The sequence below is a fragment of the Aspergillus tubingensis genome (genome assembly GCF_013340325.1).
Source record: "Aspergillus tubingensis WU-2223L DNA, scaffold_8, whole genome shotgun sequence".
Classification (NCBI taxonomy): Eukaryota; Fungi; Ascomycota; class Eurotiomycetes; order Eurotiales; family Aspergillaceae; genus Aspergillus; species Aspergillus tubingensis.
In genome coordinates, this window is record NW_023336282.1 from 830,538 (window position 1) to 855,495 (window position 24,958).

General features: G+C 50.8%; 9 protein-coding genes and 1 non-coding gene across 10 annotated transcripts; 4 read left to right on the forward strand and 6 right to left on the reverse strand.

Moving 5' to 3' along the window:
- Positions 1-737: 737 nt before the first annotated feature.
- AtWU_06616 (HECT domain protein) lies at positions 738-4,870 on the reverse strand (the record flags this gene model as incomplete). The annotated part of the gene is made up of 3 exons (XM_035501725.1): positions 738-860; positions 911-4,613; positions 4,668-4,870. The coding sequence occupies 3 exons, from the start codon at positions 4,868-4,870 to the stop codon at positions 738-740; spliced, it is 4,029 nt and encodes a 1,342-aa protein (XP_035357618.1).
- Positions 4,871-5,653: 783 nt separating this feature from the next.
- Positions 5,654-7,211, forward strand: AtWU_06617 (uncharacterized protein; the record flags this gene model as incomplete). Its single annotated transcript, XM_035501726.1, has 2 exons — positions 5,654-5,756; positions 6,892-7,211. 2 exons carry the CDS (start codon positions 5,654-5,656, stop codon positions 7,209-7,211), a joined length of 423 nt encoding a protein of 140 aa, XP_035357619.1.
- A 417-nt stretch (positions 7,212-7,628) lies between these two features.
- On the reverse strand, positions 7,629-8,787 carry AtWU_06618 (NAD(P)-dependent alcohol dehydrogenase; the record flags this gene model as incomplete). The annotated part of the gene is made up of 2 exons (XM_035501727.1): positions 7,629-8,579; positions 8,644-8,787. The coding sequence occupies 2 exons, from the start codon at positions 8,785-8,787 to the stop codon at positions 7,629-7,631; spliced, it is 1,095 nt and encodes a 364-aa protein (XP_035357620.1).
- Positions 8,788-9,169: 382 nt separating this feature from the next.
- AtWU_06619 (Zn(II)2Cys6 transcription factor) lies at positions 9,170-11,647 on the reverse strand (the record flags this gene model as incomplete). The annotated part of the gene is made up of 8 exons (XM_035501728.1): positions 9,170-10,084; positions 10,144-10,404; positions 10,467-10,897; positions 10,948-11,243; positions 11,296-11,399; positions 11,451-11,465; positions 11,534-11,548; positions 11,600-11,647. The coding sequence occupies 8 exons, from the start codon at positions 11,645-11,647 to the stop codon at positions 9,170-9,172; spliced, it is 2,085 nt and encodes a 694-aa protein (XP_035357621.1).
- A 1,016-nt stretch (positions 11,648-12,663) lies between these two features.
- AtWU_06620 (cytochrome P450) lies at positions 12,664-14,492 on the forward strand (the record flags this gene model as incomplete). Its single annotated transcript, XM_035501729.1, has 5 exons — positions 12,664-12,826; positions 12,889-13,039; positions 13,101-14,068; positions 14,120-14,403; positions 14,454-14,492. The coding sequence occupies 5 exons, from the start codon at positions 12,664-12,666 to the stop codon at positions 14,490-14,492; spliced, it is 1,605 nt and encodes a 534-aa protein (XP_035357622.1).
- A 381-nt stretch (positions 14,493-14,873) lies between these two features.
- AtWU_06621 (oxidoreductase, short chain dehydrogenase/reductase family) lies at positions 14,874-15,984 on the reverse strand (the record flags this gene model as incomplete). The annotated part of the gene is made up of 4 exons (XM_035501730.1): positions 14,874-14,893; positions 14,973-15,334; positions 15,387-15,750; positions 15,828-15,984. The coding sequence occupies 4 exons, from the start codon at positions 15,982-15,984 to the stop codon at positions 14,874-14,876; spliced, it is 903 nt and encodes a 300-aa protein (XP_035357623.1).
- Positions 15,985-16,866: 882 nt separating this feature from the next.
- Positions 16,867-17,914, forward strand: AtWU_06622 (short chain dehydrogenase; the record flags this gene model as incomplete). Its single annotated transcript, XM_035501731.1, has 5 exons — positions 16,867-17,066; positions 17,127-17,203; positions 17,257-17,340; positions 17,394-17,462; positions 17,514-17,914. 5 exons carry the CDS (start codon positions 16,867-16,869, stop codon positions 17,912-17,914), a joined length of 831 nt encoding a protein of 276 aa, XP_035357624.1.
- Positions 17,915-18,629: 715 nt separating this feature from the next.
- Positions 18,630-20,073, forward strand: AtWU_06623 (putative C2H2 finger domain protein; the record flags this gene model as incomplete). Its single annotated transcript, XM_035501732.1, has 3 exons — positions 18,630-18,730; positions 18,790-19,999; positions 20,056-20,073. The coding sequence occupies 3 exons, from the start codon at positions 18,630-18,632 to the stop codon at positions 20,071-20,073; spliced, it is 1,329 nt and encodes a 442-aa protein (XP_035357625.1).
- Positions 20,074-20,398: 325 nt separating this feature from the next.
- On the reverse strand, positions 20,399-20,469 carry AtWU_t167. The gene has a single exon. It is a non-coding gene; the product is annotated as a tRNA-Gly (tRNA).
- Positions 20,470-21,673: 1,204 nt separating this feature from the next.
- Positions 21,674-24,028, reverse strand: AtWU_06624 (putative DUF21 and CBS domain protein (Mam3); the record flags this gene model as incomplete). The annotated part of the gene is made up of 4 exons (XM_035501733.1): positions 21,674-22,697; positions 22,749-23,418; positions 23,489-23,702; positions 23,783-24,028. 4 exons carry the CDS (start codon positions 24,026-24,028, stop codon positions 21,674-21,676), a joined length of 2,154 nt encoding a protein of 717 aa, XP_035357626.1.
- Between the last annotated feature and the right edge of the window lie 930 nt (positions 24,029-24,958).

The following is a 24,958-nucleotide window of genomic DNA, read 5'->3' on the forward strand; positions in this document are numbered from 1 at the left end:
AGGAGTCGAGGGAAGGGAAGAATGGAGCACAAACGTGGGGTAGCGGGGCTCGGTGATGGACAGGGTGCAAGCTGCAGTCCTTTAGCGTCTGTCGAACGGGACTCCGTGCACGATATTCTTTCTGGAGGGATTCTGTTAAGGCTGTTGAGGAGAGACGGTCGGTTTATATGGGTCCCGCGAAGAAGGGCCGTCCCAAGTCGTCTGCCAATCCAAGCGGACCACTGCACACCGTGTCGCCCAACCGGTCAAATCCCTCCATCGCCATGACTCAAATCGGGGGCGAAGGCCATCCGGAGCAGTGATTCCTTGCCCAGACCCGAGGGGTCCGGTCAGCGGGCTGGTCACATGGAGAGCAAAGATTTCAGAGAGAAAACAGGAAAGAGACAATTTGATCTCCGATGGTATTCCAGAGATAACAAGGAGGGAAGAGCGAACGGAAGTCGAACTTGGCTGTGGCTGTTGTTCCTCAATACGGGCTGCCCGGCAGACTTGCCCGACCGCCCACTAACTATATCCACCAGGCAACTCGGGCGAATATTCTCACCATCTACAATCTATCTAATGAATTTGGGAGAAGAACGAGCGCTCCGGAAATAAATTCGTCCATTTGCCAGATGTGGCACCGGCCACAATCGGACTAATACTATCTATGTAGAATTGGGTATGTCAAGCACGGCATATACAGCAAAGGGTATGTCCATTCCAAAAACCGAGACCATCCAAACCAGTCCCCGAAATCAAGCAACGCCAAAGCCACGTGCGTTCTCCAACGCCTTGCTCAACTTTTCCTCTAGGACACTACGGGAGGAGTATTCCGGCAACAGGAGGCGTCCGAAGCAGGTCAGACTCGTGGGAAGGCGCTGCAACAATCAGTACTTTGCTCTGCAACATGGAAGGCGACATCACTTACAGCATCTCCTACTCCGTTCTTCTGAATCACAAACATGATGCTCGCAATCCCATTAACCGGTACCCGATCGCTGGCAGTGACAAACTCCAACAGCTGCGCCTTCTTCTCGGCTGGGTACCGCCGTACAACACTCCAGAAGTCCCTGATCACCCGGTGGCTGGGGTCAAACCCGCCCTCATACCGTGCGTGGCGCTCCAACTCTCGGATGTCAATTGTCTGGATTCCTTCTACCACAGTCTTCAGTGCCTCCGGTGTGAAAATGGAGAGGGCTGTCCGGTCGAGGCAGGTGTAGAACCCCTGAGCAAACGCCTCGAACTGAGGCCGGACGGACTTATCCGTTAGCCAGAAGATGTAGTCCTTGACGAACTGGGCACGGTTGCTGTTGGTCACCAAGCTGGCCTCGTCGGCGGGGGGTGTTGGCGACTGGGCTGGGACAAGCGTGTCAACCGGTTTCGTGGCTTCCCCGTATGAGCCCGCTGTCTCTGCAGCCATCGAAGACGGGGGGCTGAGGTCGGCGTGATCAGCAAAATGGCGGACCTCCGACCATGGAGGCGAGTACCCAAGGGACCGCGACCCGCTCCTGGCACGGGATGGCGTGGACGACACAGGCCAAGGAGCATCTTTGTCCACCTTTTGCATGTCGACTGTTTCTACAGCCCCAAAGGCCTCGAAACTAAATTCGTAAGTCCGCATAAATATGTCGCCCACATCTCCATCCTCCCATGTAAGCAGATCTCCCAATCCCTTGCTGAGTTCTGGCCATCCGTCCTGGATGTGCTCTAGGTGCTTCACCTTGAGTCCGAGTAGCTTGCGGTAAAAGGCAGTCGGGAAGTTGACCGGGAGCGTGAGACCATTATACACAGCCAGAGACATAAGGAGTCCAAGCAGTTCGAACTTGTATGAAGGCTCCCACGAACAAGGCTGGAACCATGAGATCCGCGTCCGCGCGTCCGTCGTGAACATGCCAAAAGACGGATCCAGTGCCTCTGCCATCAGAACTCGGAAGAATTCCTGCTGAACACCACCGTGGTCAAGACCCTCCTCACCTTCATCCATACCCATTTGTACCTTCAGTGGCCGCATAAGCTCCCGTCTTTCGCGGCGCCAGAGCTGATTGAGAGCATCCATAAGAATATTGTCGCGCCGGACCATCAGAACCAGATATGTAGACATCGACGTCTTTAGCTGTGCGAGTAACCCGACATCATCCTGAACCTGGATGGGTCCAAAGGCCGTTTGTGTCACGTGTCTCGTTGTAGTCATAGCGGCTTCGTAGTACTTGGACATGGCCGCGTAGTTGAGAGCTCGGAAATAGATCACCAACGCTGAAGGAGGGAAAAGGAAAGGATAGGACAGTAGATGCATTGTCTTGTTGTTCGGAAGGCGACCCATCCACTCCACAGGCATGTCCAAAGGTTCCAACCTGTCGGAGAGAAACGGGGTGTGGAAGTCTTCGGGTACCAGGCCCAAACGACTGCGCTCCTTGTACAACAATGACAGAATCTGAACGGCACCTCCAGCCGAACTGCTTTTCGACAGTTGCGGGTTACCATCCCATTCCTTGAGGAGAAGGGTGCGAAGCCATTCAGCAATGAAGGCAGGTGCGCCAGGAGGGGGAGTATGATCCAAGTCGCCAATGGCCGCTGTCATAGCCCCGTAATGCTCGCTAAGGTTGTTCACAATCAGATCCAGAACGCTGTTCTTACGCTGTTTTGGCAAATCGCGGGAGTACACCTGTCGCGCTTTTGATATTTCGTGGAACGCCAATCGTGCGGTGAGAGCGCGTACTAAGCGATCAAGTAGCCGGAGGGCCAGCTCATGCTCAAGCATATCAGTTGTTTCTACCACAAGACGGGCCCTGGGTATCGACAGCTTTTGCATGTCCGAACTCGAAGATACGCCCCCGGCCGCACGCATTTGGAGGATCGCTCGCCATGTTGGTGCATCTATCTCGGGAAGAGAGCTAGCCAGGGCAAAAATGGCGAGTGTAGCAACATCAGCAGCATTGGCATCAGTAAAGTACTCATTGCCCTCCGAATCGGCTCGGCGAATTATCGGTGCGCTGGATGCGGCGTTCGTCAAGTTGCTAGACGAACGGCGGGGAAGTTTACCTGACATCGACAGCTCTTTTGGTGGGATGAATAGTGTCTCCGTAGCACTCCAGAGACTGTGAAAGACAATATCCCGAGGGCAGATGCGGAGTAGATTACGGAGCGATGGTTGTAATTGTTGAAGGTCAAGCTTGGGCTTAGAGTGGTTCTCATTCATTCCAGTCGGACCGGCCGATTTCTGGCGGAATGAGAGAAGGAGTTGCTTGGTATTCCCCAGTGCATAGAAAACGCTCTGTGAAACGAAGGAAAACACTTCACGCTGACGGGGAGTCGCAAAGCGCCACTCTGACTCCTCGAAGCTCCCGGTGGATTCCATGTAGGTCAGCTCGTCCTTCCACAGCTCTGCCTCGTCCTCAGAGAGTATCATCATTTGCGTCATGCCGTCAATTATCTCGTCCGTCAAATGTGATAGGGATTGGATGCTGGAAATGGCTTTGTTCTGACTCGAACTCCGGCGCTTCGGTTTCCGGGCACTAGGAGACTCTGTCTCCGGAGGAGGTTGTTCGTCGCTCTGAGACTCGGGCTTCTCGGATTCGTCGAGCAGGACATTGTTGAGATACTTCGCGCCATCCCATGAAACACGTCGCTCTTTCTTCGGCTGCTCCTGCGGAAGGGGATAGTTTCCGTCTGCTGTTCTCCCTCGATGCTTCTGCGGACGATGCCGTAGGGCGGGTGGCGAAGGTACATTGTGTGTTTCATCACCATTGACGTGTGTGTTCACGGTGAGCTTGCGGGCGGGTTTCAGCTCCTGATATGATTTCTCCTCCAAACTTGTGCGTGGGTTCTGGCGCCACTGGTCCACGTCCGTGAGCGACAGTCGCTTAACCTGCTGGTTAGGAAGTTTCAACTCCAGCGCAGCCAGCTGGCCATTCCCATGGCGCGATGAGGGGGTTTGGGGAGCCGCAGTTGCAGACAGAGTATGTTGGGGTGTTCGTTGTCGGGTTAGATTTGGCCTAGGTTTATCCGAATATGGCTGTGTTCCATCGGAATCCGGCTTTGGTGATCGAGATTCGGGACGGATGTCTATGCGATCTGAATCCGGACCGAGCGAACTTGGAGAGCGGCGTAGAGGTAACCATTCTATCATCCTCAGCGATAAGGTATCGAACAAGTTCTGAGTGAACGATTTCGGGTCTTTCATTCGTTGCGCTGCAGGTGTCTTCTCCGGTATAACCGCCGTCAGGTCCTGGGATTCCACACATGGAGACAAACTTCGACCATTTCGATCATGAAAGCTGGAAGAATGTACGTTCCGAACCGGCGATGGCCTTAGCACCCCATCCGCACCAGTATGGTCCCCGCTCCGTGACTCGGTACGTTCTCTCGGTAGCTCATTTGAAGGTAAGGTACGGTTCCGTCGTTTCGATCGGCGTTGATATTCCTGGGGTGAAAGCTCATAAGGAACCCGAGAGAGATTGCGACACAAGCCGTCCTCCGCGTTATCCAAGCTCGCCAAGTAGCAAGCCAGTGTGCGGGCGCTCAGCTCAGTATACCGGCGAAATGGTCCCTCCGTCACGCGTTTTCGATAGCTAGCGCAAGTTGGTGTCTGACAGCCGGGATCCTGGCAGCCGTAGAGGAGTTGATTCTTGTACCTAGAAGCGTTCCCGTCAGCGGGGCCAGCGCACGCACGGCGTCATAGACGTTACCTGCGGACCAGGAGGTTGAACTGGCGACGGCGTTCATCTCTGCACCATAAAAGAACCTGCGCAGGGTCCGAGACGTCCACGGTGTTTTGAGCGATCACGTCGGGGGCGTTCGGAGGTAGCTTGGAGCGGTGGAACTGGGGTCGGTCGATGCCTCCATGCGAAACCTCATACGAGCTCACGGAAGCTCCGCGGAGCCTGGTCATCTTGACAGACTGCGGAGCATGCCGCAGCTAGCGATCGTAGGAAGACAGTGGCTTAACAAAGCACCCTCTCTATTTGTAGGTCTGCGCAGCGGAGAAAGGGGTCAAACTCGAGGCGAAGATGGTAATGTGACTCGTTATTTCTGGGGTCTGGGGGTCTTGCGAGGCTGATATCACGAGCATTTGGGGGGGCCTCAGGCGCCAAGACCAGCTCGGGTGATGAGTCAGCCAGTGGAAACACCAGGTAAGACGCCAGTCCCAATCCGGATAGTCCGGTCTTGTTGCTTGTGATCACGGGCTCTCACTTCTACTTACCTTGTACCCTCCGATCTCCCATACGTTATTATTAGCTATGGTGACACTTTCCTGTGGTACACCGGATTCCAGAAGGCCTTACTTGGTAGTTATATCCTTTTGTATCAATCCCGTGTTAATCGGCCTATGCACGGCACTACGGAGGACAAGATAGATCTTGCTGGAGAAGCAAGGGAGCTATCTCCACAGCCGAAGTCCGCGCATTGACTGGTGTAAGATAAGTGGAAAGTTCATTATAGATCCTTACATGGGTCTCGACGGGGCTGAAAATGTTGTTCACGCTGCCAGCAATCAGTGCTGATGTGTCACACCTGATTTCCACAAGTCTGTACTCTGCATTTCTCAACTGTCTCGGCTGCTAGACCATGTCTATACGGATATTCCCTACCGATTTTTCCCTAGATTTCTGCTTCCTACCTCATGATGATGTTGATTATCCCGAATTAATATGCTGTGCAATGCTTTCGACAGATGATTAAAAAGGCTTCTGTCGAGAACACCTTTTTAACTGTTAACCCACATTCTGATGCAGCCACGACTCAAATCGCGACACTTCCCATGAACATCAACGAAAGTAAGAACAGTATCTACCAAGGCTACAATGACTGTCAGAAGTAACAATCGATGATATTTGACTGCATTGATCAATGGCAATATGGCTACCACTATATCGCCTAAGACCAGGGTACAGCCTGAATGTTCCATGACGATCGACATTACATACCATGATAGCAATCGCGGATTGACTGCTCATTATTCCATCTCTCTGCTATTTTAGCCCTGGCCAACAATCTTGCCACTATTTATATTGCTTGCCCCATTGTTACCCCCCTCATCTGCGGAAGATATGGTCTAGCTTCTTGCCAAGGCATGTGGAGGCATGGTACAACCGTCTTCAAGATGTAGGAAGTTATTTCAGTATCAAAGGTGGAGGCTTACGCTCTTCCAATCCCAATTCCAACGCTGGTTTGAAAGTCCGGCATTGCCAGGTTCTAGCCAACGCCATGATGTTGTGGTGCCCTCTACACTACTGACTGGGTTAGTGACCCCTCATAATGTCAGTGTTGGACTTGATGACCTTAATGCAAGCGAGTGCTGCATGATACAACAAAGTAATACTAGCTAATCTGTTCTGTTACAAATATTACTAGTTAGAAATAACCATACATGTATCCGAATCAGGCAGTAGACCAAATAACACAAGAACGGGTGGCAATATGCACATATATTGCAGCACCAAGTATTCTCAACTAATGTTTCGGGCTCCTTTCCCTCGATTCATCGCGCACGCGCAGACCAAGTCGACCCCCCTCTTCAGCCGTACGGGTCTTTTAATCTATATCACATCAAAGGCGTAAAATGGTTCACCCATAAACAGACGATGTGGCGTGCATGGAAATATATTCCGTGTTTTAGCCCTGCAGCTGGATTTGTCGGTCCGCCTTAGACATTTAGACATGGATTAACCATCTGAACTAGTATGCACTATGTACTAGCATTTGCCCAGATGTTGGTGTCATACTAGCATTCGGCACCCAAACCCCTCTACTAACACTTCCACACCAGTCCAAAAATGTAACACAATCCCTGGAAGTCCACCATCGGCTACGACTACCGCGAGTACAAGATCAACAGCTGCCCACTAGTCGGACGGACCAAGAAGACCAACTACCCCGATCAGTGAGACCAAGCTTTATATTCCCTCAAAGATGTTAACTTTGAAGGATTCTACTGGGAGCTGATAACCTCTTGGAAAAACGACGGAGCCGGCGACGGCAAATTCACTGCGTCGTATACCAGTGAACTCAAGGTCACCAAAGGCAGCGAGAACACCCTGAACGCGAGCATGGGGATGTTGTTCGAAGGCCTGAGTGTCGGTATCGACGCATCCTCCAAGACGTTCCAACAGACAGAAACGACGACAAGCGAGACGCACACCGTGGAGCTTGCTTACGGTCCCGGCGCAGACGACCGTTCACCTTTATCAAAAGGTCTACTAGTTCAGGACGAATATTTGGTTCATGAATGATGGACGTGGTGAATTGTTTCGGTTGGGCGGTCATGAATGTTATATTCCTGCGCATGTGGAGGGATATGTTGAGATCCATTCGTCGGAGTATTTCTCCAAGGAGGAGGAGTTGGAGAGCTTGGATAGAATCGATGCTCACTATTTGGATCCTGAGTGGCGTGGCTATACGATCACGTACTTTTTGAGGATGCGACGGATGAATGCATAGACTATCTCTGGGATCATGGTGTCACTGTTCCTACCTTGTAGGTGGGGGCCTTATCTTGGGCTGGCTTTTTCTTCTATTGGGGGGTTTCACCATACTTTTATGCGAACGCAGAGATGTTCGGACATCATGTGTATCTGGATCTGATAAGCTTTGACGAAATACAGCCTCTTTGATCTACTACATAGCAATCAATCACTTAGTGCCATCCATCATAACCGAGGCCCCTGAATCACCATCTTAATCCCCTCTCCCCGTCTAGCAGCCTCCCACGCCTCCGTCGCCTCCTCGAACGGAAACACCCTGGATATCAAACCCTGAAGCACTACCCTCCCCCTCCTCACAAGATCCACCCCCAAGTCAAAATCCCCAGCTCCATACCGAAAACATCCCTTGGCCACAGCCTCCTTTTCACACATCTCGGCAATCGGAAACTCCATCATCCTCTTCCCCATCCCAGCTTGCACATACGTGGCCCCCTTCTTCAGCACAAACACCCCCGTCTGCACCGCCATCTCTGCCCCCGACGCATCAATCACGACATCCGCACCACCATTATCCCTCAGTCCACCCTCATTCAGTATCCTCTCAACATTCCCCTCCACCCCCAAATCCCTATCCATAACTGCCCCTCTGCCCACGCTCTCCCCAACAAACCCCCTCGCAAATCCCACCCTCCCCTCCACCACATCCACCGAGACCACAACACTAGCCCCAAACTCCCTCGCCACTGCCGCACAAAATAACCCCACAGTGCCTGCCCCAAACACCACGACCTTATGTCCAGGCCTCACATTAGCAAGTCTCACAGCGTGAACAGCCACAGCCAACGGCTCAATCAAAACCGCTTCCTCTAACTTAATGCACTCAGGCACCTTGTAGCAGAAGTCTGCGGGGACGCGGAAGTACTTGGTCAACGTGCCGTGCACGAATGGCGGGTCCGCGGCGAACTTCATCTCCGGGCAGAGGTTGTAGCGCCCGCTTTTGCAGGAGGTGCAGCGTCGACAGGGGTAGCCTGGCTCGATAGAGACTTTGTCGCCAGGCTCGAGAGTGGTTACGGCGGTGCCGATGGCGTGGATGATTCCGGACGCTTCGTGGCCCATTGTTAGGGGGTGAGTGGGGGAGACGTATGTGCGGATGCCGCCGTGCAGCCAGAAGTGGACCTGATAGTGTGGGTGAGTATGATATAAGGAATGTATGGGATAAGATGGGATGGATGGAGCTTACATCGCTGCCGCAGACGCCGGTGTATGCTATGCGGATGAGGACGTCGTGGGGGTTGTTGTCGAGGGTGGGAATTGGACGGTCTTCAAAGCGTGCGTCTAGTGGGCCGTAGAGAAGGCAGGATGGGTTGGATGGGTTGGGGTTCATGGTAGATTAACTTGTGTCTGTCTTAAACCTGGGGGAAATGTGGTATCCAGTTAGATTGGAGTCTGTCAATTTGTTGATCAATGGCTATCTTGGCAGTTTATGACCCCGCTTGAGATGTTCATATACATGCTTTCCATAAAGTGTCGGCGCTCTGTCGGCCGAGGACAGATAAGTGGATGGATGGTAAGACTGACGTTCGGTGAAGCGCCGTCGGGGCAGGTATCCAGCGGCTGGCCGTGCTCCGATAGTCTGATAGTAGATTATTATTCTCTCTGCTTTGGTAATTCTTGTTCTGCTTTTTCTTTGTTTTCCATATGATACTTCTCCTCCCTGTTAAAGGGTGTCATAAAACCCAGTCCAAGTAATACCCATTATCTACCATTCACATTTGCCAGTCCTCTGCATTCTCAGCGACCAGTGCAGCTCCTGAAATATAATCAAACGATTCAACTTCGTTCGTATTCGGAAACCCCTCGAGTCCTTCAAAGATATCCATATCAAATGACGTCGCATCAAAGAGCATCTGAAGGGAAGGGTCAACAGCAAGTGTATCGAGACGCGTGCCCGTGCTATTATACTCCATTGGTAATTGTGCCGTGCCCGGGACACTTGTCGAGGAAGGCTCCCCCACTGCAGTAGGGCTAGCTTGTGACTGATACATAATCCGGTCAAGTACTTCCAAGCACCGCGCTGCAGCTTGATTCTTCTGGCTCAAATTAGCGAGGCAGTCACGCGATCTCTCTATGGAAGATATCCAGAGCTCGTGATTTGCCGCCGCCAAGCTTCTATCCAACGGCTCCTTTGGTCGGAGATGATAGATGCTGAGAACGACGGATGCCTGGAAGAGGAAGTATGTCGCGTACCAGCATAGGCCGAAATGTAGCGTATCCGAATAGTCAACACAGAAGGTAGTGATATTCTGGATACACTCTACGGCGGCATAGTGGCACATGTTTCGGGCTTCTTCGCTGTCTGACGGAGAACCGCATATACGCTGAGTTCCCCACCATAGCATCATTCGCAGGTTTTGTTCCTTCCAGCTGACTATTGCTCGAGGTCCGCGGAACCATGTTGGGACATCGTGGGCCGTAAAGTAAAGCGGCAGTGAGAGTCTCCAGGCCTTGAGCTGATGATCGAGTGATCGTGGGGTCTTCATATCCAGGTCCTTCTTTAGACCTGCTATCACGTTACAAAATACGGTGTTTCCGATGCGTGATAATCGAGCCTGTGCTATTATCGCGGAGTAAGTAGTCGGTTTGTCGATGGGGAGTGGGACTATGGAATCTAATGGGTAAGTCTGATGGTGATCAATTAGCTACGACTTTCGTCTCTTTGTTTTAGCATGAAATCAGTTACCGAGTCTTCGATATTGCGAGGGAGTTGGGTTTCGATGAAACAGTCCGACGACATCAGGGGCCTTCCTGTAGTCAGACTGAATCCGCTGTCAAATGAGTAAACAATCCACCACACTACTCTTCTTCTTTCGCTAATCAAGGTGTCGTGCGTCGATTCCCTCATTGGTTCACGATGGAGGCCCAGTCCAAGAGCCATTCGATATGCTATTCCAATGAAGTTGTATCCGGTATTTGGTCGATCCCGCTTTTGGAGAAAATTCCCCTGTGCCATTTAGCCTTGAAACATGCTTGCGATATACACTGACGCGCATTAAGGTGACCAACCATCAAGAGGAACGCTTGAACTGTGAGAAGTGCACCAGACTCCAGCAGACCTATTGACATACGCGATCGTGCAGCCATGTAATATCTGGACTCCTCTACTTTGGAGCCACCGGATATCACCCAGTCACCGATTGCCAGAACGATATAGAAAATCAAGTGCCATGTGGAGTGAGGTGGAGTATGATGGCGGTTCTGGTACTTCTCTCTGAACGTCTTTTCATGTAGAACTGGAAATGATTTGTTATACCACCCGAAATAGGCGTCAAATAGAGAGTCCGTGAGGATGGAGTTATCAAGTTCCCTCAGAATGTGCGGACTCGCTAATTTGGTCGAGATTGCAGGGTGTTGTCCTCTTCGAATAACCAAAGGAGCAGGATGCTCGGGTAGTAAATCTGAGATGGTTTCCAGTATACATGACCCAGATGAGTTTCCTAAAAACCACAATCAATCTCATTCATAAAAATATTCTCAGGCCACCTACCTAAGTAACCGGATCCTGGCCCTTCGGTTGGCAGTGATGCCATTCCATCGAGAGACTTGTTTGGCGGATGAGACGAGGTCATTGGACCCTCGTTCCATTCAAAGTTCTCTAATGGGGTGGGACTTTTCGCATCAAGGCTTACACCTAGCAAGCTGTTGTGGTCTGTCTCATTATTATCATGCCCCTGTCCAGCCCCTGCCAATGATTTCAATGCTTCTTCGATGTCGATGTTGGGATCCAAAGTCTGGACAAGGGTCATCAAATTCTCACAGAGCTGCTCCTTCTCTTCAAGGTTCCTATGTACATACTGAGAATATGTTTCTAAGGTACACAGGGGTCTACACTCACTTGCGAGTCAACGGTGTCCGAGATGGTACACTCTCGAAGCGACATCGTTTTCTAGTCCTCGAGCAGTAAGAGCATGGGGCGGTTCCAGAACACTTGGTAGTACACTATCAGTATGGAAATAGCTAGCAATATGCGGATTGCTCTCGGGGCCATACCTTACTCTTTCGTCTCTTGGAGCATGTCAGTACTTTATTAGCCACATGCGATAGCCCTCTAGTATATGACGGGTCACTCTTACCCGGCACTCTACACACTACTCGATGTTAGTCTAACGACAGGCTTCCTGCTAACGTAGCAGACTTACTGCCCGAAGCTCCCGTGTCTCTGATTTTAGTCTCGTCCGTTTTGCCATGCTGGTGATTGGTTTGTGGCAGGAATGTGTTACATCAACATTAAGGTTTATGCTCTATTGATCGTTGTGGTCGGCCCGCAGTCGTCCGAGGACCCCGCTGGATCGATCCACGCAAGTTAGCTTCTGGTCTAGAGATGTCAAAGACGCCGTTTCTGGGAGCTTATTTCGATGCTTAAAGACATGCAAATGGGGTCTATCATATTACCTCACATTAGTAGAAAGCGCCCTTCACTCTGTTGACGACTGGTTAGCCTTGCATAGCCCTAGCAGATCAGTGTGAAGTACTCCTAGATGCGGATCTCTGGCAATTCATCTCGCCGGTCCATCTATGGATATCTGATACCTAACTTGCCCAAGAATGGTTTGATAACTACTCGCTCTCTTGACTAGCAAACCTCAGATACTAAGCGTCGCAGTCAGCCTTTCATTGAGAGGCCCGAACGGTGCTAGTTGCAACGTGATTGGCCGAAATCGTGGCGCTCAATTGAGAGGATAAAGAAGTCGTGCGTCAGCACTAGCGATAGTGGCCGTTGCTCCGGCATCATGCGATCGGGGAAGAGTGTTTTCTTTCCTGATTATATCCAGCTCATCAGAATAGCATAATATTTGGCATACACTGCGAATGATTGTAAGATTAGCGCCGTGCAACGCCGCAGAGCTACTACTTACTTAGATTTCAGATGTTAGGAATCAGTCCAATGACAGCCCGGGGGCTTACGCATGGAAACCACGAAGGATTCACTACTAATCAGACTGACCCCCCAGTAAGAATCCCATGAGATCCAGGGGTTTTTAAAAGGCGCGACTGCCCGGCCTGGCACTCAGTCAAACTTTCCGAGTTACCCATCTTCTCCACCATATTGACAACGCGTTGTCCGGCACGGTCGCATAGCGCACAGGCCGTCAACTGCAGGAGCTCGTCTCCGCTTCATCTATATCTCTGTGTTTGACAGCTCCGGTCGGAAGTCGCCGGCGTTCAATCAGCCTGCGTGTACAGCTCGCAGGGTTCACACAACATGGAGGTCAACTCTCCCAGCTTCGCGTCGCCGCTCGCTAGCGTTCGAGCCAACAACTTGCCCATTCCCTCCCAATTCGAAGGTGTCGTTGATGCCATCAGCAATGCCAGCCCGTGGACTATCGCCTTTACCATTCTCGCGGTTCTTGTCGCTTATGACCAAAGTATGTCTTTTGACCGTTGATTATGATTCACTCGATCGGTCCTAAAATGGCTTGCTTTTCAGTCATGTACCTCATAAACAAAGGCAACATCGTGGGCCCAGCCTTCAAGATACCCTTTATCGGACCGTTCTTGGAATCGGTCAACCCCAAATTCGAGGAATATTATGCCAAATGGAAAAGCGGCCCGCTCAGTTGCGTGTCCGTCTTTCACAAGTTCGTTCCCTGGGCGCATACAGATCGTTAGCATAGACCAGACTAACAAAATCCGGTCCAGATTCGTCGTGATTGCTTCAACCCGTGATTTGGCTAGGAAAGTGTTCAACTCCCCGACTTACGTGAAGCCCTGCGTCGTGGATGTCGCTCATAAGCTCCTGGGGAAGGAGAACTTTGTCTTTATGGACGGAAAACCACATGTGGATTTCCGCAAGGGCCTCAACGGCCTTTTCACAAGGAAGGCACTGCAGTCTTACCTTCCTGGTCAGGAGGGTGTCTATAATCAGTACTTCGAGCGCTTCCTTGGTATCACGCAAAAAGCCGGCGGCAAGCCAGTACCCTTTATGCCCGAATTCCGCGAATTGATGTGCGCCGTATCGCTCCGCACATTCTGCGGCTATTATATTTCGGACGAAGCTGTGAAGAAAATCTCTGATGACTATTATCTGATCACAGAGGCAATGGAGCTGGTCAACTTTCCTATCATTCTGCCTTTCACAAAGGCATGGTACGGTAAGAAGGCGAGTGATATGGTCATGGCCGAGTTTTGCCAGGCCAGTGCGAAGAGCAAGGTCAGTATGGCAGCCGGCAAAGAACCAACTTGCATTATGGACGCGTGGGTCAAAAATATCCTGGCCTCAAAGCAATGGGTTGAAGCAGAAGCCAAGGGAATGCCAATGGAGGGCATGGAAAAACCATCTCCTCTGCTACGTGACTTCGCCGATTGGGAGATCGCTCAGACAGTGCTCGCATTTTTGTTCGCTTCCCAGGATGCTACCAGCAGCGCAGCCACCTGGCTCTTTCAGACGATGGCACAGCGCCCCGACGTGCTTGATCGAGTGCGTGAGGAAAATTATCAGGTCCGTAACGGTAACGTGCATGCTGAGGTTGACTTGGACCAACTGGAGTCCATGACCTATACCCGTGCAGTCGTCAGGGAGCTTCTGCGGTACCGACCTCCCGTGATCATGGTGCCTTATATGGCGAAGAAGCCGTTCCCAATCACTGACTCCTACACTGTTCCTAAAGGTGAGCTCTATAACATGAACCAAGACCTTAGCCGGTGCTAACTATTAACAGGAGCGATGGTTATCCCCACCACGTACCTCGCCCTCCGGGACGAGGAGGTATACGAGAACCCTGACGAATTTAATCCTGAGCGTTATTATACCGGGGATGCTGAGGAGAAGGGAAAGAATAACTATCTCGTGTTTGGAACGGGTCCACATGTGTGCATTGGACAGCACTATGCGCAGCTCAATCTGGTACTGCTCATCGGCAAAGCCTCGTTGCTGCTGGACTGGAAGCACCATGCGACCCCGCTATCAGAGGAGATCAAGGTCTTCGCAACCATCTTTCCCAAGGTAAGTGAGCAGTGAGCAAGAAACAGCTACAAGTACTGATTGCTTTCCAGGATGACTGCCCGTTGACATTTCATAAGAGGAAGTGGTAAGGTAAAGTGGTGGAATAATGGAAAGGGAGGAGGGGCGGTTGCTTACTGCCGTTTGACTCGTTTGTACAGAACTCACAATACTTATATGCATACTTTGAGTGTCAGCTTAATATTTCGACTGTCTAATCCACGACATTCTGTTTTTCCCAATTTTTATTCTACTGTTCACAGACATTGAAGACGTTGATGGACTTGTCCCATTTGCCCATATCATTGGCTCCTAGACCGTGCCCAAGAATGGTACCGTAACACTTTCAAATTACTGCTGCGGTTTTACATCCCATACACGTTCATGATATTCTCAGATCTTCGTTATATAGTCCTTTTATTGAATCTCAATAGTACTCCGTTATGCAAATATCCCAAATTCCCAACTAACGACTAGAATACCAGACCTCCACCTATCCACCAAACAGATCTTCGTTAGCTACTATTCCGCAACACCTTCCTCATCAACATAACAAAAGGGAAAGAACATACCATCAACCACAATATCCACCCCATTCAGATAACTCCCCCCAACATCACTACACAAAAGGACCACCGGCCCCGTCAACTCCTGCGGCGACCCCATACGCCGCATGGGATTTTGATCAGCCCACACCGCACGATGACCTGACAGCTGATCCCCCTCATTCAGAACCGTATCCATATAGCCAGGCGAGATGGAGTTGACATGAATGCCATACTGCGCCCATTCAGCGGCGAGACAGCTCTTCATATGAAGGATACTGGCTTTGGAGATATTGTACGCTAGCTGAGGCTGGGGATAGTTAACGCGGTGACCGCTGATAGATGCAATCAAGACGATTTTGCCGCCTGTTTTACGGGAGATCATGTGTCTGGTTTGGGGTTATTATGAGTTGATAGAAGTGCAAGTCTAAGTGGGCTTACCTGGCAACAGTCTGTGCCATGACCCAGCTTCCTGTTGCATTTACGTCTTGCATTCTCTTGTAATCTTCCAGGGACATGTCGACTGACGGGACGCAGTTGACTATCCCTGCGAAGCAGCATAAAATTCTCAGATCGCCGAGACGGTCTATGGCTGATTGAACTGCGGATTGGACTTCTGCTTCGATGGTCACGTTGCAGGGTACGGTTACGATGTTGGCGTTGGGGAAGTCATGCTGTATGGCTGAGATGTGCTCTTTGCTCTTTGTGAGGGATGTTGGTAGGTCTAGGAGAGCTAGGCCTTGTAGGCCGTGCTCAAGAAGTGCTCGTGCTGAGGTGAGTGCTAAAGCGCCGGCGCCGCCGGTGACTATACATTGTCTTAGTCCAGTCGCCTTTCTTCTCTACTAATAAAGAGAAAAGAGATGGCGAGATGATAAGACATACAGATGGCATTTCCCCTTACTGCGAATCTCTGTCTCGCGTTGTCGGCTGCACTGTTACTCGACGGGAAAGGCGCAGGGGGTGGCGTGAGAGATGACTGAGGGTCAAGCTCTCCTAGTTGCATCCAAGGGATTGCTGGGGTATCTGAGTTGGATCCCATAGTGATTATAGTGAATTCTTATTCTATCTTGTAACTAAGTGATGAGTGGAGCCGAGGTTATTGAGATTTAACGACGTCGACTAAAGACGGTGGGGTGACTGTTTGATCACTGGGTTCTGAGTATCAACTCAAAAAGGCAAATTATGCGCTGTGGTTCTAGGGTGTTTTCTTTTAATTATTAAGGTGTCTGCTTGAACCTACTGGTTCTCGGCTACCTGTCGACCGATGGGGTTTGGGGTAGAGTGCAGATGCACCGGGCTAAGCCCCGAGCGGGATGATTGAATGCGGGGACTCCGGCGGGATGCGGAGGTTGTCCGATTAGGTCCGAATGGCCACCAATACAATGCTTCGGTCGTCTGTTGCCCGAGACCTGTTCTGCTCTTCTTTGCTCGTTGAAATTAAGTCAACAGGCTCGCCTTCAATGATTAGGAGCTTGCAACGGGGCGGAGTCTGAAGCAGATGATCAAAGATGGAATCAAAGCGCCAGTTTGGATCGAATATTGTTGGTTCGACGCTTGTGTACTCACTAATCCCGGACAGAAATCATTGGTTCGAAGACTAGGTCGGACCACAGTTACCCGAACAAGTATATCATGATGATTGAGATCAACTCCTGGCTCTTTCTAAGAGAGTGGGGCAACCAGGTTCAATTCTCAAAGGACCAGTATTTGTTGTGCAACCCCGCTGTCTCTGGTCGCGTGAAGTGAAAGAAGAGAATCAGCAACCATCAAGGTAAATACCGTTCCAAGGAAAATATCTTAAAAGGGCACGAAGTACCTTCCAGTCTTATAATTGTCAGGCTTCATCTTTTGATACTCCCGCTTGAACCAGTCTTGAATTCTTTTCATTTGCTGCGGTTGTTAACTACCACCTCTGTTCAACATGTCTATGAGCGTAGCCGAGTGTGCCCCAGTCCGTGAGGGATACCCTCGCCCGTTCCCAAACACGCCAACAAATGTGTTGGCGCAGATGCGTCTGAGCGGAAAGGTTGTCGTGGTCACAGGAGCTGCAGATGGTATCGGCTACGCAGTGGCTGAAGCCATGGCTGAGGCTAATGCCGATATTGCCATGTGGTACAACTCGTAAGCTATGCCTATTCTAGCATCGGATACAAGATTCCACATCTAACCAAGTCATGATAGCAATGATGCAGCCGTCGGGAAAGCGCAGGCACTGGCTTCTGCTCATGGGATTAGAGCTACTGCTTACAAGGTCGACGGTGAGTTTTGCTTGTCATGCGTTATTAAAGGCTTGGAATACTGATTCTCTCAGTTTCGGATGCGGATGCCGTTCAACAAGCAATTGCAGATGTCGCCAAAGACTTTGGCAAGATCGATGTATTTATCGCAAACGCCGGTAGGATGCAATTTTTGTCGCGCAGTGCATTACATCGCTAACATTCTAAACAGGAATGGCTATTTCCAAGCCTCTTCTGGAGCAAACACTGGAAGAGTATCGGAAGCAGATGTCGGTGAACGGTAAGATGCTTCCTCTTCTGCTGTAGACTAGATACTGATGACGGTATACAGTCGATGGCGTTCTCTACTGCGCCAAATATGTTGGAGAGGTGTTCAAGCAACAAGGCTTTGGTAATTTGATCATTACATCTAGCATGAGTGGTCACATTGTCAATGTCCCCGTTGATCAACCCGTTTACAATGGCAGCAAGGCCTTCGTGACGCACTTTGGAAAATCACTTGCTCGCGAGTGGAGAGAGTTCGCCCGTGTTAACATCGTCTCTCCTGGCTTTTTCGATACCAAGATGGGTGCCAGTCCGCAAACGGTCAACGAAGCCTATCGGATGGCGCCGCTTGGGAGGCAGGGCCATGTGAAGGAGATCAAGGGATTGTATTTGTATCTCGCCAGTGACGCGTCTACATTCATGACTGGCAGTGATGTCCTCATCGACGGTGGTTACGTGCTACCATGAGTCAATAATGCTGCCTCTTTGCTGCTGATAGTAACAGTGCGTTTACATTCATAGGCTGGATGCCATGTGTTAGACTAGTACTACTATTAGCTGGTGCTCCACAGTGAGGTTAGAGAAATATATTTTCGGCTGGACCATTATTAACTACTACTTTGGAATGGCAGAAGCACGTCAGATTGCTGTCACGTCCCCTAAGCCACATCGGAGGGTTTATTAGAATATTTTAGAAAATCGGCCAAGATACTTTCGAAGACTATCGTCGGTTTTGAACTGACGATACAGGAGACCAAAAGAGTATTCGTCGGCCTTCTGTGCATAAAAGGATATAATGACTAATAGAGCACTAGCAGGGTGGATATTGTGTGGGCACGTGCATTGAACGTCATTGGGCCCAAAGCGGCAAGGCGGCGCAAATCTCGGTGATTATCAATAATTAATTCTGCTTCGGCGCTGAGGGGCAACAATTGAAGACTCATCCCGACTCATCCACCCTTCCCTATCTCATTTACCTTCACTCGCTCGTGTGGATTGATCTCTTCCACTAATATAAATATATACAAGTGTCACTGGGATAGCCACTTGTTCTCCGATACCCAGCGGTCGCAGCATTTGAGATTGTGCCCCGCTTCGTCCATCCCACAATCATTTAACGACCTCTACACGACATTTTCTTTCATCGTGATACCCCTGCGTTGTTTCGCCGATTTTATTCAAGATGGACGGCCCTGCATCTTCCCTCCCCTACACCTGCAACACTTGCCTTGTTGCTTTCCGCGGCAGCGATGCGCAGCGGGTGCACATGCGCACTGACTGGCAGTAAGTTTCTTCATATAACCACTGGATAAGCCTACAGGAACTGATCACGTCTGCACTAGCTTGTATAACATGAAGCGTCGCATTGCCTCTCTTCCCCCAGTCTCTCAGGAAACCTTCAACGAAAAGGTGCTTGCCGCCAAAGCCACCACCACTGCCGCGGCCGCCAAGGCATCGTTCGAGACGACCTGTGTCGCTTGCCAGAAGACCTTCTACAGCGAGAACTCCTACCAGAACCACATCAAGAGCTCCAAGCACAAGGCTCGCGAGGCCCGCATGAGCCGGGAAAATGCCGACGAGTCGTCCTCCGTCATGAGCTCCACCTTCTCCCTGGGAGAACCCATCAACAAGCCCCGCGTCGGAGAGTCCGAGGTCAACAAGGTCGCCGAGACCCTCAAGGATGCTACCATCAAGGAAGAGAGCAATGAAGACGAGGAGATGTCTGATGATGGGTTCTTTGCGTCTCGTTGTCTCTTCTGTCTGCAGAAGTCGGACAATGTTGAAGAAAACACCGAGCACATGTTCAAGACCCACGGCATGTTCATTCCCGAGAAGGACTACCTCGTTGACATTGAGGGTCTTCTCCACTACCTGTGGCGCAAGATCAACGAGAACAGCGAATGCACCTACTGCCATATGATCCGCAACACCCCCGAAGGCATCCGCACCCATATGAAGGACAAGGGCCACTGCATGATCGCTTTCGAGTCTGAGGCCGAGCAGATCGAGATTGGCCAGTACTACGACTTCCGCAGCACCTACTCAGACGACGAAGAGTGGGAGTCTACCGGCAGCGAGACACATGAGGAAGGCGGCGTCAAGGTTGACGGCGAAGACGAGGGATGGGAGACAGACGCCTCATCCATGGACGAGGACGAGGACGACCTCGACAACCGTAAGCGCGCGCCCGTCGTCTACGCCACCGACTACGAGCTGCATCTGCCCTCCGGTCGCAGCGTCGGTCACCGCTCCCTCGCCAAATACTACCGCCAGAACCTGCACAACTACCCCACCGCAGAGGAGCGTGCCGAGCGCCAACTTGCCATCGAGAACGGCGAGATCGAGGAAGAGGAGCCGAAGCCTCGTGGCCGCAACCTCAACCGTGCTCTTATCACCCGTGCCAATGGCGGTACTGGTATGATTGGAACGACGGATTCCCAGAAGAGGGACGTGATGATCAGCGAGCGCAAGGAACGCCAGAGAGCCATGCGACAAGAGCAGCGCTTCACGGCACGGGTCAACCGGCAAGCCAACCACCAGAAACACTTCAGAGTAAGCTTACCGCCCGGGATTGTTTTGATTTTCATGATACTAATTAGATGGTACAGGATCCTCTCCTGCAATGATCTCATACATTTCGTCTTCTTGCATCGTATGTTGATGAGTCTATGAATCATTTCAGGCTATTTGTTTCTTGGGTTTAGTTTCTGCATTGCCGTGCTGCTGGCATCGTCTTGTTTATGGAGTTGTGGTTGGGTCCATGCACATGCTTTATGATAAAAGTAGGGTGAATAAATAGAGATGATTCTGGATACACTTACCTTAGTAGATTACTACGTACTAGCGGATCTCCAAGTAAAACAAATAGCCAGTTTACGGAAAGTCTGAAAGCTAACAATCAACAAATCAATCCAAAAAAACAAAAAACAAAAAACAAAAAAGAAATTAATGTGCATCATCCGTGAATCGAACACGGGCCTCATCGATGGCAACGATGAATTCTACCACTAGACCAATGATGCTAGTTGATATATTATGCCGCATTCTATGCACATATCAGTGGTTGAAAGAATATCGAACCAACCAGTCCTCGACAGGTACACATACTCAATATTCCATGACAGAAAAGATACTTATGTTGAACATCCAGACTATATCTGCTCTAACTGTAATTACCAGCAGTTCTGATCCTACTAGTTTATCACTTACAGACTATTAAATGAACATTGCTCCAATAGCAGCATCGAACCCTGTACGAAAACCATCTAGGAGACCAATAAAAAGGTCAACTAAGGATATCATGTCATACTAAGTATTACTACATTCCAGATTGATAAGTGTCTACTACGAACCACCTACTAGTAGCCATCCCAGTTATGTTCCTGAATACGTTCAGGGATCATCCTCGTCCTCCTTCTTAGTTTCCTTGGCAGATGTGCATTACTTGGTGATGTTACCTAGGTGTATATCATACTGATAATAAAACAAGAGACCTGATTAGAGTCGGAGTGAGTGAGTGGGTTTCGAGAGGGGGAGGATGACCGATTGCAAGAAAGAATGAAAGCCACGATGCATGAAATCCCTGAATTGTTATCATCCCTAGGGAATCAAGGAAGATTTGGCTATATTACATGGTATTATCCATCATGTGGACGATGATCTTGCATGGTCTGACTCGGGGAATTATTTTACATTATGATGGGTCTACAGTTTGTGTTCTAGATTTACTATTATTCCCGGGGGTACAGTCGGCATTCTACATCAGAGAATACTTAGAAGTATGGCTAGGATGCTGGAAAGCGGATTATCACCCAGTCTTGAGATGAGATGCTGGATGGATAGTGGTTCCTCCATCATCTGTAAAAGCAAGTAGGGGCAAGATAGGGTCGGTGTTACATTTTATGCAAGGACCTATCACGAGAATGCCATTCCTTAAAGATACTACTGATCACAAATCTCATCTACACCGCCAGACCCCTCAATGCAACGACAAGTGTCAAGCGACCAGGTACTGGCACGCAGGGTCGGCTATGCATGGAAAATGAATATATGGTGGGAAGGAAAGAAATACATCGGTTCCTCGGAAGCATGTGCATCACACACGACCAGCTGTTCGGTCGTACTTGTGTACAGGCTAAATTTTTGCAACGTAACAACAACAACTATCCACATGTCGCCCTGTCGCTCTGGCCAGCAGAACACTCGGAGCGTCTGAAATTATCTTGGTTATTGCGACAGTAGAGGGGTATTTTCGCCCGACTCCCCGTTCTTCGAACCTTGTCCGCGCTTTCTGCGACGACGGCGTCTCTTATTTCCGGCGGACTGATTATTCCCCAGGTCGACGATCTCGCCTTCCTGGCGGACAGGGAACTCCGGATTTTCGCTCGTTCTCGGTCGTTCAGATTCAGATGAGCTGGTGCTTGTGGTGTGGAGCACAACCTTGCGGATGCCGTTGACATCGACCACCTGCTCTGTGATGCTACCACTGCGAGCCGGTCCTCGGTGAAGGTAACTGCCCGGCTTGAGATGCTCGGATTGCGAGTCGATGGACCGGGCACTGCCGGTTCGACTGCCCGCTGACCGAGGGTGATCATCCTGTTCTTCATGGACCGGTTCGGGTATCGATATCGGGAGACCATCCTTCGTCTGAGTACCGGCATCAGCCGGCGGATTGGAATGGCTCATCGTGCCATATCCCGCACGGACCGCATACACCCCATCACGGGCGTCCATACCGCTCTGTACAAGTCCGGCGCCGATACCGCCCTGCAGGCCGATGGAATTATGTCTAGGTTGTACATCGGACATACTCTGGCTGGATTCAAGATCGGTCTGTCCGGATCGGGATGGCGAGGCACTCCGTTTGATCTTCACATTTTGGTATCGAGTTTGGCGCGGTCGGCTGGCCAAGTTTGATGGACCCAGGTGCTTCAAATGCTGTCTGATCTCATCCGTGGCCCCGCGATGCGTGAACAAGCCGTCTGTCGAGTCTGAGTTCTTATCTGAGGTGGGCCGGCGGAGCTGGAACCGGGGCAAGGGTGCCTCTACGGAAAGCCGGCGATGGTCCTTCGGGGCCCCATTGGGCGGAGCAGGGGACTCGTTGTCCACCTCGACTAGAGTGGTCTCAGCCGGAAGCATGGGCGGATCTTCGACAATCCGGCCCTTGGGAACGCGGGACTTGGGAGCAGGAGCCATGCGGCGGATGGCCTTGTGCACATCCACGAAGACATCGGACTCGTCGATGATTTCCCTACAAAGTGTCAGCATTGTTCGGACCTTTTGGGGCTTGTCTGGTACTTACTCTCCGATGAGCTCCTCAATCACATCTTCCAGGGTGACCACACCCAAAGCGCCGCGATCCTCACTCGGATACTCCGACACCAATACCATGTGGGATTTGCCCTCTTGGAAGAAGTTGACGATATCCAGACAGCTTGTCTCCGGGCGGGTCTCGGGTAGCGTGGCCAGAGCAAAGTCCCGCACGCGCTTGCAATCTTCGGGGTCATAGGTGATCAACATTTTGACCAACAGCATGCCGACGAAGTTCATCGGGTTGTCCGGAGCGTGAATGGGAATACGGGAGTATCCCTGCGACAGAATCAGGTCCATCGTGTTTTCGTCTAGGATGGTGTCGGCGGACATGGTGAAGACGTCTTCCATTGGGGTCATGATGCTGCCCACCGCCTTGTCCTTGAGGTCAAGGACAGCGCTGATGATGGTGACTTCATCGGAGTTGAGCTGTTCACCGGCTTCACCCAAAGTTTTGTGCAGCGTCACCAGGGTCTTGAGACCGGCCTTCTTGTAGATGGTGCCGTGATCCTCACCCAACAGCTTATCGAGCAGCTTCGCGACCGGGTAGGCGACGGGAGACATGAGGTACATGAGCGCTAGGACACATGGAGCCATCCAGGCACCAATGGGGAGACCGTAACGGACACATATCGACTGGGGGACGATTTCACCGAAAATGACTAGACGCGACAGAGGGAATTATGGTAAGCAAGGATGCGAAGGCCAAGAAGAGGGATTTTTCGGACATACCAATCAAGACGGTACTGCCGAGCACCGCAGGCCAGCCACCGCCAAGTGAGCGGTCGAGCACGATTGGAAGCGTCTCGTTGGTGATCACATTGCTGAGCAGCAGCGTGACGAGGACCCAGTGCTTTCCTCGCTGCAACAGCTTCAGGACACTTGCGGCATTTTTGCGTTCGGAGCCTTCACCGGAGGTCTGAATGACTTGTAGGTAGACTTCATCCTGTTTGGTGGAGAAAGGAAGTCATCAGCGTCATTGCACAGGAGCAAGGAAAAAAGGTCTGAGTGTGAGATTGGAGTTACCTGTCCCATCAAGGCAATGGTCAAACCAGCGAAGGCACCGCCGCTGAGAACGAGGGCGGCGGCGACACCTAGGTACAGCCATAGACTGGGGTCACTGGGGGGTTTCGGGTCGACATCGGAGTTGATGATAAAAGTTGGGGCGGCGGAGATGACGGGCAGGTTGGCAACAGCCAAGAAGCAGAGCTTTGCTAAACCAAGGACGAGAGGCCGGGCGGCCAGGATACGGGTGGCAGAGGATATAGCCATCACCGAAGGGCAATGGAAGGAGGGTGGAAAAAAAGAAAGAAAAGACAAGAAAGGCCCGAAGGCTACCAGAGGGGCATATTTGAGGAAAGAGACGACAAGAAGAGAGAGAGAAAGGGTACGTACGAATTGGGGGGGCGGCTAAGCTGGATTGGGGGGCGGGAAAGCAGAAAGATGGATGGAAACGACGAAGTGGTAACCACTCCGAGTAAAGGTTCTGCTGCTGCTGCTGCTTTGCTTAGTAGTGGCTGGCGGCGTAATCGGAACAATTGATCAGTGCGGGTGGGTGGGTGTCTGGCCACTGCGTGACGTCGCCTACTTTTAGCACTTACATTAGTACGTAGGTACTACTAGGTAGTGCTATGTCCTCCACTAAATCCATCCTTCATTATATCATTCTTCTTACTGGCTTATACTGGTTTTATTTCCCTCAACAGGAGGATAGTGGAGGGTTCTCTAATTGATTGATAGGTGGTGTCAAATAACTCACAATTCCTGCGAGATTATTATCTTCCCATCAATTGAGTCTGGAGCGCATTTCTCAGAGATAGCACTGGTCACTAGACACACACGTCTGACAAGTCCACACCCGCTTCTAGTACGACTTCTGAGCTGAGTACGGAGTAACTATTTCAAGGGCTCCATCATTCCTGCGACTGCGAAGGTCCTCATCTTCCCGCCTCCCGACGGACGATCCCGGAGGCCCCCATAGGGCGCTTCCCGATGTCCAATGAGACCGTCTGCTGTATGCTGAGGTAAGAGATGAGTCATTCTATCGAATGATTCTAGACTGACTCGTTAACTACAACGTAAGTAGGTAGTAAGTAGTCATGAAGGCATCGATATGGTTGAGTGGTGACCTTCTAGCAGATACTAAAGATATGTTCTGGACTATTCTTCCAATTACAGCTATATACATGAAGGTCTAGTAGG